Source organism: Urocitellus parryii, chromosome 9, assembly GCF_045843805.1.
Source record: "Urocitellus parryii isolate mUroPar1 chromosome 9, mUroPar1.hap1, whole genome shotgun sequence".
Classification (NCBI taxonomy): domain Eukaryota; kingdom Metazoa; phylum Chordata; class Mammalia; order Rodentia; family Sciuridae; genus Urocitellus; species Urocitellus parryii.
The window spans coordinates 116757891-116772413 of record NC_135539.1 but is presented as its reverse complement, the minus strand read 5'-3'; the positions used below and the strand labels follow the sequence as shown (position 1 = coordinate 116772413).

General features: G+C 53.9%; 1 protein-coding gene across 1 annotated transcript in view; it reads right to left on the bottom strand.

The window, feature by feature from the left end:
- The window catches only part of Cacna1s (calcium voltage-gated channel subunit alpha1 S), a 62484-nt gene that overhangs the window by 13495 nt on the left and 34466 nt on the right, over positions 1 to 14523 (bottom strand). Inside the window, exons 17-28 of the mRNA XM_026397116.2 lie at positions 12933 to 13065; positions 11936 to 12065; positions 11320 to 11379; positions 9812 to 9918; positions 9312 to 9399; positions 9011 to 9118; positions 6867 to 6919; positions 6443 to 6589; positions 5768 to 5969; positions 5154 to 5312; positions 3724 to 3834; positions 2981 to 3064 (exon numbers count right to left, since the gene is read on the bottom strand). Coding sequence (XP_026252901.2) covers positions 2981 to 3064; positions 3724 to 3834; positions 5154 to 5312; positions 5768 to 5969; positions 6443 to 6589; positions 6867 to 6919; positions 9011 to 9118; positions 9312 to 9399; positions 9812 to 9918; positions 11320 to 11379; positions 11936 to 12065; positions 12933 to 13065 — 1382 coding nt within the window. The remainder of the gene's footprint in view (positions 1 to 2980; positions 3065 to 3723; positions 3835 to 5153; positions 5313 to 5767; positions 5970 to 6442; positions 6590 to 6866; positions 6920 to 9010; positions 9119 to 9311; positions 9400 to 9811; positions 9919 to 11319; positions 11380 to 11935; positions 12066 to 12932; positions 13066 to 14523) is intronic.

The following is a 14523-nucleotide window of genomic DNA, read 5'->3' as shown; positions in this document are numbered from 1 at the left end:
CTGTGGCTCTTATGGAAGTTTCCTGTGGGGCAAAGCTCCTCTGTGGGAGCCTGAGACCGCCCCCCCCCAGCGGATGCTCCTTGGCCCAGGCCCAGGACCAACGCTCCCATCTCGGTGGCTGGGCCCTTAAAGACCTGGTGGTTGGGTTTGCGGGGGTGACATTTTTCCTGCTTACTCCAAGCTTCTCCCTTAGGCCACATTTCATGAGAAACCCTGTCCTGGAGCTCGTGGCCGAAAGAAGTCATTGTTGAACTTGCACATATCTTCAGGGAGGTGACCCCCAGCGCCCTGGTTGTGCCAGTCGAGCACAGTGTCTCGGGCAGCTTTACCCCAGACCACTCAGGTCTCAGTCCTGTCTGCATGTCAGAATCACCCCAAGAATTGTTTTCCATGCCTTTTCTGGGTCCCCACCCAGGCCAATGAAGTCGGAGGTTTGGATGCACCCTAGATAATTTTAATGTGTAGCCAGGGGATGACAACCGTGTTCTAGATCTGTGATGTCCCTAGGGTGGCGGCTAGCTAGGTGTGACTATTGAATGCAGGAATATGAAATAAAATTAGAAACCAAGTTCCTCAGCTCCACGATCCAGTTCAAGTGACCAGTAGGCACATGTGGCTAGTGGCTACTGTATTGAACTGGACAGAGCGTTTCTATCATTGTTGTGAGAGACGTGCTTTCAGGCCTTTCCCTCGTGTGTATGTCCTCCACAACCAAGAAAACCGTTTGAATTTATCCAGGCCTCCCCTACCCAGGCCTCAGTCTTCAGGAAGTAGTTATTTTTAACTTGGGCTCATTATATTGATTGTGTAGGATTGTCTCCTCTGACTGTGTTGGTGACTAGTGCTGCTTTTAACCACAGGGACTTTGGGGATGCAGTTTTTCCAGCAAATGTTGAGCATGGATGGAAATACGCCACACACACACACACACACACACACACACACACACACACTCACTGGTTTTGCCCCCAGCCTACCCCGCCTCTTGCCAGCTCTGAGCAGATGGAGCTCTGTCTTCCCTGTCTATTCTGTGCATGGGGCTGAACAGGGTTCCCAGTGCCCACCCCCAGCCCTGCACACCAGACAGGTGGTGTGGCAGCCAAGTCCCCAGAAACTGCAGCTGCCTGCCAGGGCTCAGTTTTCCAGCCTCAGTCCAGGGCTCCTTCCGCACAGACTCAGACTGTTGCAGACTTCCTCAGTTGCAGCCCCCCATTCCCACCCCATCCCTGCCCACCCCACCCAGGCATCTCCCAGGCTGATCCTCCCCACCTCACCCCCACTCAGCGACAGGCTTCCCGTGGCTGGCACAACCTAATGTGCTTTTCACTGAGCAGTGGGAGGCTCAGAAAGAGGCCTTACATATTGATGAGCTCCTCACTCACTGGGGTCCCTGATGATCAAATCAGCCACTCTTAGTGTAGAATCCCACCCCAGTCCTGGCTAGGGTAGCTTAGGAAGAGGAATTCCCTTCTCCATCTGCTCTTGCCCCCTTTCCCTCCTGCTCTTGCGCTGCCCCCTGCCTGGCCTGGGATCACTGGGTACCTCCCCAGAGGGAAGCTGTATTGATTTTAGCCACTAAGTCTTGGATCTCCTCCTCCCAGTGTCTTCTCCCCTTCTTTACTCTGAAGCAAGGCCACCAGAGGGCTCCACTTCGAAGTCCTTGTAGGGGACCTCTCTGGCTGAAACCCCTCCCTGACCTGCAGTCCTACCCCTCAACATAGATCCTGCTGCTGTTTCCCTTTCTCCTCCAGGGCCTCATTCTTGCATGCTGAGTCTCTTGGTCCAGTTCCTAGAGTCATTCGCCTTCCTGATGGCCTAAGTCTTCAAAATAGATCCAGAGCTGGCTACTGCTCAGCACCTCCACGGCCAGCACCCCAGCCACCATCCCCTTATCTGCAGTTCTGCAGTAAATTTCCGACCGCTCTTCCTGGTTCAGCCTGGTGTCTGCTCAACCCAGCAGCTAGAATGATCCTTTAAGAACTAAAGTCTGAACATGCTTAAACCCTCCAAAGGGCTCTTTGTCTTTCTCAAAGTAAGGACATAACCATGATCTGACCCCCGTCTTCTCTCCTCTTCCCCATCCTTCTCCATTCCAGCCACAAGGGCCTCCTGCTCTTCCTCAAACTCAGCAAACATGCTCTGGCTATAGGCCTTTGCACACACTCTTCTTGCTCTCTTCAGCACTCTGTTTCTCATACCTGCATGACTCACGCCTTGCTTTATTCAGGTCTGATCTCCATGTCATTTAAAAAAATTTTTTTTTCAATACCAAGGATTCCTACCACTGAGCTTCATTCTCAGCCCATTTTATTTATTCATTTTTAAAATTTTGAGACAGGACCTCCCTAAATTGCTGAGGCTGGCCTTGAACCTGCAATCCTGCCTCAGCCTCTTGAATTGCTGAGATTATAGGCTTGCACCACTGCAACTGGCTCCAATGTTCTCTTGATATCATCCTCCCTTTCCCTCCCATTCCACATCCTTAACTGCCTACATTTTCCATTCTGTAACCCGTCACGTGATAGACTTATTTACTGTCTGTTTCCTCCACAGTTTTTCTCTCTCTAGCACCAAAAGCAGTACCTGACCCTCAGCTCAGAATTTTAAAATCCACCACCCTGTTCAGAAACCTTTGGTGACATCCCACTGCCAGCTAGGTAAAGTTCAATGCCCCCACTCTAGCCTGACCGATCCCCACCCCCTGCATGTTCATGTGCTCCTGCCAAAGCCTGAACCTTCTCTGCATGGCCCAGGCTGTGCTCCTCCTGCAGAAGCCCTGCCTTGGTATTTTTCCCCTCTCCAGTGGCCACCTCCTTCAGGTGGAGTGCCTTTCCTGACCACCCACCCAGAGATGGCCTCTGCTTTCCTGTAACCCTAGGGTGCTGTGCTGCTCACGCAATGGGTACCCCACAATTATCTGTGGACTGAACAAGTGTTTTCAGCCCCACCCCAGTCATGGCTCTGCCGGGCTGATACTCACATCGATTTCACTAAGGATGACATCGATGATGCTGCCGATGACGATCAGGAAGTCAAACACATTCCAGGGGTCTCCAAAATAGCCCTGGGAATGAGAGACAGGAAAACAGAGGTAAATTTTGTGAAGCGGGGACTCTGGTGGCCTGCACAGGGCAGTGGTCCAGTGAGATCTTGGATGGACCAAGGTCAACGTCCACGGTGTTGCTTCCCTCTGGGGCTGCGGGGGCCAAGCCAGCCAACACCCTTCTCCTCTTGGCACTTTAGTGTCTTCCCCTAGAGTGTCAAGTGGTTGGGAGAGTTGTTGGGGACTAAGGACTTGGGGTCCTGATCCAGATGGGGAACTCTTACATCCCTGAGCCCCCCTTAAAGTCCTGGCAGGTTTGGGAAACCAGAACCATCAGTAGGTGGCTGGGCTGGGCTGGGCTGCTGGCTGTGGGAGTGGACTCCAGAACCAAAGAACCAGGGCAAGATACTCCGCGGCCCTGGGCCTGTGCTTCAGAAGCTGAAGCGAAGGTGAGGAATTTAAGACAGGCTCAAAGATGGGGCAGAAATGGGCACCTACTGTGTCATCAGTTGCTTCTGGTGGCCTGGAGTTTCCCGTGGCCTGTACCTGACAGTGGCTGTGGGCAAAGCGGTGAGCAGGCAGGGAGCAGAGGTGCTGGACCAAGGGGCTTCAGCAGTGAGGAGACGGGGATGGTGCTCCACGGGAAGCCCACCCAGACTGGCCACAGGGCAGGCACTCACCCTGGCCTTGAATGCCATGAGCTTGAGGACCATCTCCAGGGTGAAGATGATGGTGAAGGCCACGTTGAGGATGTCTGAGATGTGGTTCATCTCCTCTGACTGGTTGTAGTGCTGCAGAGGGGACAAGGGAGAGGTGGGCCACAGGGCTGGGCTTGCAAAACAGCCTGCCGATCCCATTTTAAGAGCATCCATCCTTCCTGGGAGCACCCCCCACCCTTTCTTGGGTCCCCTTTCTACCTTGTTTTAGCTTAGAAAACTAGGAGCCTGCTTTAGAGATCCCCTGAATCCCACCAAGGTTTCAGAACACTCCCTTTCCCTGCCTACAAAAGAGAGGGAGGGGAGGTTCTGCAAGTTCAAGTCCAGCTGAGTGTGTTCCAGGGTTGCAAGGCCAGAGCTCATTCATATATCTGTCTTGGGTGACCAGGGTGTCCTGGTTATCCTCCAGGCAGGGCTCTGTGATAGGCTCCACGTAGGCATTTGGGCATAGGACTAGGAGACAAGACCCCTGGGTCCTGAGGTTGGCATTGTCACTAGCTGGTGGGAGACAGAGCTCACCAAGCTTGCTGTACCTGCATGCTGTCCCTAGTCAGAGTATTTAAATCAACAACTCGCCCCCTTAACCCACTGCTATGCCCCACCCCACCCCCGTAAATCCATGGTCTTAGAGATTTCCCTGGGAATCTCTTTCCCCTTTCTTAGAAAGTTGATGAAATCCCATCTCTTCCACAAGGCCTTCTCAGGTTGGTCAGAAGGATCTGATGGCTGTCCCCACCCCTCCAGTCTTGGTGGTGCTGCCCAAGTCTGCTGCCTGACTCAGCCCCAAACCCAAGCCACTGTTCATGATCCTCTGTGTGGTCAGGGCCTGCTGACTCAGTGATTCCATATTCTCAGGACCAGGCGCTGTGTGGTCTTATCATCGGGTGTGTCTTGGGCTCCTGGGGGGGGGGGAGCCTGGCTGTGCAATTCTATTTATATAAGACTTATATAAGGATCACATGCTTAATTAAGATTTGATAAGGCTGCTGCTGATTAGGATATTGTCTATAAGGAATGCTCAACTCCTAAGAGAGACACCTGTTCTGTGAATACTAAACCCAGTTTTCTTGGGACCAGAGCCAAGATTCCAACCAACTCAACCATCTAGCTTTGCAACCTCAGAAGAAAAACAGAGAAAGCGCTTTCTACTTCCGACACTTCCTCCTCCTGTTTGCAGGATCACCACACTATTTGTATGTTCTGAATTAGTTCCTGAATAAACCATAGTGCCTGGTGACGAATCCTGTGACCAGTTTACTTCTGTGTCCTGCCCAGCCCCTCATCACGCAGTGCCTGGCATGTTCATGTCTACTGGGAGGAACCAGGAAATCCCATCCTACTCACCCTGGCCTACCTAGGGCCCAGGTCTCTTGTGTCCTGGGAGGCCTCCTTACCTGCATGCCCAGGCAGATGGTGTTGAGCATGATGAGGGCAAACATCAGGTATTCAAAGTAGGAGGAGGTGACGACGTACCACACCTGGTATTGGTATGGGTTTTTGGGGATGTAGCATCTCAGTGGGCGGGCCTTCAGGGCATACTGCACGCATTGGCGCTGGGACACAATACACAGGGTGGGTTAGCACCAGGAGACCCCCCCCCATGCCACATCCATGGGCTTGAGGGAACCCTAAATTCTGTGAAGGCAGGAGGAACCATGGCTGGGGGACTGCATGGACTATTTAGAGGAAGAATCTCATTGGGATCCATGAGGTACCTTCTATGAACTTGTCTCCTGGAGACAGAGGTACCAGTTGTAACCATGGCTCTGGCTCAGCCCAGGGGCTCTGAAGGGCTTCCTCTCTCTGAGCATCATGGGGGTTCCAGGAGAGAATCTCCAGCTTGGTCAACTAGTATGTAGGTTGGATGTGGTGTGGAGTGCATGGAGTTGGGGCTGGGCCTTAAGTGGAGGTTCTGGGGTCACTCTTAGGACCCTCTTGACTGGCCAGAGCCCAGGGCTCAGGGCCTGTTGGGGCTCTGTTCTCCATCTCTAGCAGGAAACCCAGGCACCTGGTTCTTGTCCAGCTCGCAGTTCTTGTACTCGGTCTCCCCCTGCTCCTGGAAGGTGACAATGACAAAGCCCACAAAGATGTTCATCATGAAGAAGGCAATGAGGATGATGTAGATGATGAAGAAGATGGCCATCTCCACTCGGTTGTTGTAGATGGGGCCTGTGTCTTCCTTATTTGAATCTATGGCCTTGTACAGTAGCCTTGGGGTGGACAGAGAGGAGATGATGAGGGCCTTGGGTAATGAGGCAGCCAGCTACCCAGGAAGGGTAGGAATTACCCCACTGGCCACAGGGAACCCAGAGAACTTTCTGAACAGTCAAGTGATGGGAGAGAAGGAAGGACAGGGCCAGAGGAGGCTGGAACCATCTGGGAATAGTCCTACCCTTTTATGAAATGCTCCATCTATGGCTAATCAATCACTAGGACTCCCCTGTGGGCAGGAGAGCATATCCCTATGGGGGGATTGGACACATTTTGTTGGTGTCTCCTGGTCAGAGACCCTTTGTAGTGACCAGTCAACACGAGTCCTACAAACCATCAAGGAGCTGGTGGGGTTTGCTGAGCATTATCACAGGTCTGCGAGGTGCAGTGGGGGCTATGGGAGAATGAGAGCTGGTTCCTGGCATTGCCCTGACAGTGCCTGTGTTGGACCTGAGCCTCAGGCCTCACTCACTGGGGCCATCCCTCGAAGGTGGAGACCGTGAAGAGTGACATCATGGCTGAGAGCACGTTGTCAAAGTGGAAGTCGTTGTGTATCCACTGGCGGGGGCGCAGCTCTATCTGTGTGGGATCCCCATCCTTGTACACGTAGTAGTAGCCCCTGGTGCAGGGAGGCCCAGTCACTCCACTGAGTGTGGCTGGGCTTCCTCTGCCCCACCCGAATCTTCTGAGTCCTGAGCAGCTCGTGTACAGGAGAGACACTGTTGGACACCCTCTCCCCACAGCTGCCCAAGGAAGGGGGCGTCTATGAACTTGTCTCCTGGGTCTAATAGCTCAGGTCTTCCAGTTCCCAGCCCGGAGGGCCAGCATGCCCCATATCTGAGGTCCCTGCAGCAGGACCCTCCCACGGTGCCCCTCAGCCAGCAGAGCATATGTACCTGCACTCTTCTTCTGTCATCTTGGATAAGTCATTGCAGCTGAAGAACTTCCCCTACATCCAGGAGGAGGGAAAGATGGAGACATGTTGTCATGGAAACAGGAGAGGAAAGTGGGCTACAGAATCATCCAGTAAGGCCATCTGGAAGGAGGAGCCTCCCCTTCCTCTCAGAGGGGTGGCCTTGCCCTTCTCCTTCACCATCCTCCGTCTGCAGGGCTCTCCCTGGCTTCCCTACCCAGACTAGCTGCTCTCAAAGGTGAGAATCCAGCTCTTTAAGTGAGCATTTGCTGAGGCCCCAAGTGATGGAAATAGAAATGCAGCCCTGGTCCTGCTCCTCTCCCTTGGAGCGGGGAGACAGAGCCCCTCGCCTCCCACGGCTGAAGGAGCCCCCTGTGTTCTCCCCAGTGAGCAGCAAGGAAAAGGTCTTCCCCACCTCCCGCCTGCCCTCTCCTGCCATAGGCTGGCCCCAAGGGCCGCTGTGGAAACAGGAGCTGAGAGATGGACCCTAGGTGGGCTCTGATGATCCAACTTGTCCTCAGAGTGGCACAGGGGACCCTAAGGCCTGAGTAGGGGACTCTGGGGTCCCCCTAACATCAATGAGAGCACTTTCTCTTTTTGTCTATGTCACCTTTGGATACCTGCAAAAGACTCGGTGTGAACAGAGGAGTTGGTCCTAGGTCTGAATGTGGCTCAAATGAAGTTTGAAACCCACAGATTCTCGTTGAGGCTCTCCAAGGCCCACAGAAGGAAATGCCATCACTGAAGACGCAGGACTCGCTGAAGCCAGCTGCCCTGCCCCTGTGTGTGGTGGGGCTCCACCACACCCCCTCTTGAGGATTGCTGGAGCAGAGCTTGGGATAACGCGGGGGTTTTGTGGGGGAAATGTGGGGAGTGGAATAACATGAAATGCAGGTGACAGGTTTCCAGAGTAAAATGTGACGTGTGTGACCCATGTGTTCCTATTAGCTGGGCAGGCAGGATCTGAGGGCTTTTGATGAGAGATGAAAGCACAGAAGTTGTGGTATTGAGGTGCCATTGCTCTTGCCCAGAAGGGACATGGCAGCCAAAGGAAGGGCAGCCCCTCCCCCAACATTCCTTTAAGGGCAGTGTCTGGTGGGCTCCTATGTGCCAGGCCGCAGGTGGGGCTCCACAGGAAGGGATGAGTCTGGCATGGACTCTGCCCTCAGTGGGTCCTGGGAACCCCCAAGCCTGACAGAGGAGAAGGTGGGGGGTAGCCCTTTGCCACGTCTGGAGGCAAAGACCACACGTGGCTGTCCAGATGTCTAGATGGTGTAGTTTTTTGCCCCTGAAGGTCCTCTAGGAGCCCCACCTTAACTATGTTCACCAAATCCTGTTCCCTGCCCTCAAGGAGGAACATGTGGTTAGTCTTGTGACCTCCTCAACCCTAACGGAGGCCCTGGCCCCATGTATGGGATGACGCTTCGTATGCTGAATGCATAAATACCATTGTGTACCTAAGACTCACTGAGGTTATATAATCATGACTTTTCAAGGACCACACTTTGGGGACAGGAGTGGGTTGCGTCATGACAAGGAGTATCAAGGGTCAGTGGAACACTCAGATGTCAGTTTCTGAGTATGGCAGGTGACCTAAGAGCCAGAGGCATCTGGAAGCCAAAGTTTTGTGGGAGGGGACATCTTTGTGGGGCTGATTCCTAGGGAGGAGCTGGGTAGCTGTGTTTACCCAGGAAAATGAGCCTAGAATCAGGCCAGCTCCAGACATGAAGTGAAGGACAGCCACCCCAGAAGCTCCTGGGAGGCTTGGCTGGGTTCATGGGCTGCAGAGCCCTGCTGCACCAACAGAGCTGGAGGTGGTGGGGCGGGGCAGGTGGTATGCTGTAACCTGGGCCTGGCAGGGTAAGAGGAAGTGGCTGAGGTGGTGAGGGGAAGAGTGACCGCAGGGGGAAGAGAAGACACAGGCAACGGTGGCCAGCAGAGCCACAGGCCAGCCATGGGCATCACTTAGGAAACTTGATCTAACCCCCAAACTGTGCATTTAGGGAACATTTGCTTTCACAATTTGGGGCTCCCTCTGCTTGGGGAAGAAATCCATTGGCGCTTTCCATGGCCTGAGAGAGGCCCCAGGTGGGGAGGGGCCAGGCTGCCCAGGAAGGGGGGCCTCACCTTGAAGAGCTGGACCCCAATGCAGGCGAACATGAACTGCAGGAGTGTGGTGACCAGGACGATGTTCCCGATGGTGCGGATGGCCACGAACACACACTGCACCACGTGCTGGGGAGAGAGGGGCCGAGGCGAGGCCAGGCCTACACCAACTGCATCCTACTGTCAGCTGGGGGAACAGTTCCCAGGGAAGCATGGCTGCTCCAGCCTCTTCCTTAACCCCCATTTGGCCAAAGAGATGGACCTTTGATGTCCAGCCAGGCTGGACAGGGTTTCTGGAGTCCTGCTAGGGTCCCTCTCTCACCTTCAACCCTTTGGCTCTATTGATAGCTCGGAGGGGTCGGAGCACCCTCAGCACCCTCAGAATCTTCACCACAGAGATGGCGCTGGACCTGGGGGAGGCACAGGGGGTGGGGCTGAGGGCAGCCTGTTCCAGCCAGTGGGGCCTCCATGCACCTCCTGCCTCTAGCGCTCCACACAGCTGCCCTTGGTGGGCCAGGCAGCAGGACACAGGCTTTCTCTGGGTGGCTAGAGGTTCCGTCTCTCCCATCAGGCCAGCAGGGGTTGTGCTCCCCATGGGGAGACAGCGGCTAATTTCTCCTCTCTGCCTCCCTTCTTAGTTTCCAGGACAGGGCTTTGCTCATAGAGCACTGCCCCTTCAGTTCAGCTGGGGACAACCAGGAAACCCCCCACCCACGTCCCTGAGAGACCCTCCTCCTGCAGCATGGGGTGGTATTCCTGCTTCAAAGACCTGGCACAGAGAAAGTTGGGGGCATGCCCAGGGTTGACCCTTGCCCTGCTCACTCTAGTCCCATGGAGATGAGGGACACGGCCACCACCAGCAGGTCCAGGATGTTGAAGTAGTTGCGGCAGAAGGAGCCTTTGTGCAGGAAGGCCCCGTAGGTGGTCATCTGAGGGGAGAGAGGCAGTGTCTTGGGTAGCGAGCTTGGGGAGCAGGTCAGAGACTTCCCTGCCTTGCCTCCCACAGAAGGGCTCCTTGCCTCTGTCTGCTCAGGAGGAGTGAGTACAGAGACAGCCTGCCTGCCCGGGAGTCTCTGCCACTCCACTCCCTCCCGAGGCCTAAGCGCACCCTCTGCTCATGGCGGAAGCCCGGACTTCTCAGGGGCGGTTGTGCTGGGCTTGCCTCTCTGAGCACAAGTCCTTGACTTCACAGGCTCCTCCCCTGTGACCCTCCTCCCTTCTGAGGGGCAGGACCCAGGTCCTCCTCCCCCTGGAGAGCTTTCTGGGAATTTTCCTCTGCTCAGGGATTGCTATGCTGGGTTCAACTGCCCTTTGAGGACCCCAGAACTTACCAACCCCTTCTCTCTGCACCCCCTCCCTACCCCCTGCCTTCTCGCTCCCCTCTCAACTTCTTATATTATACTCCCTTAAGGTCCAATTCAAGGCCCTGTATGATTTTGTCTTGTCTTGTCTTCTCAGCCCCAGTAACCAGGTTTTCCCCTGTGTTGACAGAACATCCCAATCCAAAGAGGCCACACTGTCCTCTCCAAGAATGTCCCCAAATCTTACAATGAATTTGCTGCTCTCTGTCCTCTTGGATTGCCCTGGTTTTCTCTTCCTAATGAAGTCCTGTCCAACTTCAAGGCCTAGCTCTTATGTCCCCACCTCCACAAAGTCCTCTTTGACCTTGGGAATCCACTGTCTCCGCTCAACTCATTCAGTAGTTGAGGCCCTGAAATCAGGGCCATCCCACAGTCTGCTCTGATGGCTGCCTCTCCTCTCCTTGTTGGTGAAGGTAAAGGCCGGGATGAGCCCTCCCTCTGCCTGCACCCCCAAAGCCTACTGCACTGTGATGGCTTCAACTCAGTGTGCCCACCTCAACAAGTGGGCAAGTGGGGATTTGCTGTGGATAAGACATGAACAGCGTGTGGCTGCCAGAACCCCAGGCTGGGACAGTGGTCACTCCCCTGGGGACTCTTGGAAAGTCAATAGTAACCAAGGTCTAAGAACACATTTCAGCTTCCCTGATCTACTCTTAAGCTCAGTGTGGAAGAAAGTGCCACAGGCTTCACAGAGGCGGGCTGTACTCTGCTGGGGTGGCAGGCCACAGGTTGGTTGTACTTCCTGTCTCCAGCCTTCCCCCGGCTTGGGAGCTGAAGATCTGTCCCATTTCCTGGGTCCTGTGAGGCTTTCCTGTGGTGACCTACCTTCTTCCTGTTTTCTCCCGCCCCTTAGTCTAGGCCCTGAGTGAGGTCAGCGTAAGAAAACTGGATTCACATCAGGGAGGGTCCCATTCCCTGGCCCAGAGAAGCCCTGAGCCCAGGGCTGGCTGTCCAGCAGCCTCTACTCACCTTGAGGACAATCTCCACAGTGAAGACGGAGGTGAAAGCAATGTCAAAATACCCCAGGATCTGGGTATGGGGTGGGGGAGGAGCAGCAGTGAGAGGAGGGATGGAGCAATGATACCACCACCACTACCACCACCATGACCACTATTACCACCACTACCACCACCACCACCACCACCACCACCACCACTGTCGCCACCATCACCACCATTACCACCATTCACCATCATCACCACCATTACTATCATCATCACCATCACCACCACCACCATCACCACTATCACCATCACCATCACCACCACCACTACCGCAGCTACCATCATCACCATTACCACCATTTACCATCATCACTAGCATTACTATCATCATCACCATCACCACCATCACCACCACCACTATCACCACTGTCACCACTACCATCATCATCTAAAGCACTCAGTAGCCAGAGCCCATCCTACTCCCAGTGCAACAGTACGGTCCAGGAGGGGCGGAGGAGGCAGTCTGGATCTTTAGGAACTTAAACTAAGAAATATTGCTTTAGCCACAGAGAATATGCACTTGCACTCTGGGCACAAGAAGTGTGGGGATGGCCAAGGCCTGGCATGGGGGCCCCCATCACCTGGTTCCGCACAGACTCGGCCCGGATGGGGTCCTCAGCAGCCAGGGCAGCACTGCTGAGCAGGATGAAGAGCAGGATGAAGTTGGTGAACCAAGTGGCATTGACGATGCGGTGGCACAGGACACGGATCCTGGCAGGACAGAGTAGGGGGGCAAGGGTGCTGTGAGCTGCTAGCAGTTTAAGCCCCATCAGCCACCATCCTGAAGAGGGACAATGGCTCCTCTCCCTTTTCCCCAGGCAGTAGAGAAGGATAGCCTTGCATTTGTATGGTACCCTGACTGAACAGGAGGGGATTCTGCCTCCCAGTTAGTTCCTTCTGTCTCTGTCCCATATTCCCATGCAATCCCTCCACCATCTGCCCCTTCTCCCAATGCACCACCTCACTGAAGTTGCCCTGCAAAAAGGATGGGGCAGGCTGAACTCCATCCATGATGGCAGGCAGGTGACACTCTGTGAGATCTAGAGTCTGTATATCTTTGTGTGTGTGTGTGTGTGTGTGTGTGTGTGTGTGTGTGTGTGGTGCTGGGGATCGAACCCAGGGCCTTGTGCATGCAAGGCAAGCACTCTACCAACTGAGCTATATCCCCAGCCCTAGAGTCTATGTATCCTAAAGCTGTAAAATTATGAAGCCAATACAAACTATAGCATTTCTCAGCTCATGCACTGGTGATGTCTAAATCTGCTCTTAGCAAGGAGCCAATAAACGCGGTTCTTCTAGGTGTAACTGATAGTGGTCACTTATTTTTTAAGTCCTCCTCCCAACCCACCCCCAGTGTTGGGAGTCAAACCTAGGGCCTCGCAAGTGCCAGGCAAGCACTCTACCACTGATGCCCACCCCAGCATCCTGAACAGGGCACAAGATGTTAAGCTAAAGGAATGAGCTTCTCTCAGTGCAGCTGTAGGCATGGAGAAATAAGAAAAGGTCTTTAAGGGGAGAAAATGGCTCTCTCTGGGAGTCCCATGGGTCACCCCACACAGCAGCCAAGGGACCACCTACTTATTGGTGGGGCTGAAGATGAAGAAGGAGCTGGCTTCTGGGATGGGCACTGCCTTCTCTTTAAGCTGTAGCTCGGCCAGGGGGCGTGGTCGGGGGCTCACTGGGATTTCAGGCTCATCTTCCTCGTCATCCCCTGTGGGGAGAGGGGGAGATATTAGGGGTGTCTTCCCAAACTTGGCTTCATCTTTAGCTTCTGTGATCAGAGCCCTCCTAGGGGTCCCTGCAGCCAGCAAGCAAAGTGGGTGGGAAGCCAATATGGGACTCTAGGACATTAGCAGGGACTAGCCTAGGTATCTCTCTTGCTCTGCAGGGATCAGACTTGAGCTGTCAGGGGTCTGTGGGGCGGACCCAGAGCATTCTGGGATTAGGTCCAGGAACAAAGCCCAGGAGTCTTTGTTGCTGCCCTTTCTGTCTCAAGACTGGATCATCAACACCATGAATGCATAGTAGCTAGGGAACGGGGGTGAGGGGCTGCTTCAGGAGACTTGAATTCTGTCCTCATTCTGCCACTGACTTGCTGTGCAGTGCTAAACAAATCTGTGCCCTTCCTGAGTTTCAGCTTCCCAATTTGTTCTTTTCATTATTTTCTTTTTCATGGTGCTGGGGATTGAACCTAGGGCCTGGCACACGCTAGGCAAGTGTTCTGCCACTGAGCTACATCCCCCAGGGGCTTTCCAATTTGTGGAATTGGCCTGTAATCCCAGTGACTTGGGAGGCTGAAGCAGGAGGATCACAAGTCCAAAGCCAACCTCAGCAACTTAGAGAGGCTCTAAGCAACTCAGTGAGACCCCGTCTCAAAATGAAAAATCAAAAGGGCTGGGGGTGTGGCTCAGTGGATTCAACCCTCAGGACCAAAAATCGAAACAACAAAAAATAACAAAAAAAAATTTTTTGTGAAATTGACAAGGGGCAGGAAAGTTGTTAAAATAAATGGAGTCAGCGGTCTCTTTTCTAGGGTTCTAAAAATAATAATTTGAGAGAGGAACTTCCTGTATGTAAAAAAAAAAAAGAAAAGAAAAGAAAGCAACCAACACTTCTTGAGCTGCAGCGCAACCTCAGGACTAGGGCAGGTACTGGGGTGGAGGAGGGAGGGAGGGAGAGGATACAGACACTGACAGCACATCCAAGGTCTCACGGCCTCTAGGGGGAGCTGAGGGCCTGAAGTCCTCTGCTCCAGGGCAGGAGGTCCCAGGGATGGCGCTGGGGCTGTGCTAAGCAGGGAGAGTGCTGGAAGAGGGGTTCCCTCACCCTCCACCTTCTCTCTTCTCCCACCCACCCTGGCAGAGACCCTCAGTGCAACTCAGTGAGACCCTGATTCTGGATTCTGGTCTCCCCATTGAAGACGCCTGAGGGTCTCATCCATCCAAATCCGATTCTCTCTCCCTTCCACTCCTGAGAAACTAGAGAGAACTCTTGCTTCTTCCTCTGAATGTGTGTCCTAACCTGACATTTCCTGTCCTGCCTGGGCTGGCAAGGACCCCAGGGGCACACTTTCTGCTTCATTATAGAGACCTATTAATTCTTAGACTTGGCATCTGGTAGCATCTTTGCCTCCTCTCCCTTCTAATTCTCTTTTCTGTTGTCTGTGCCC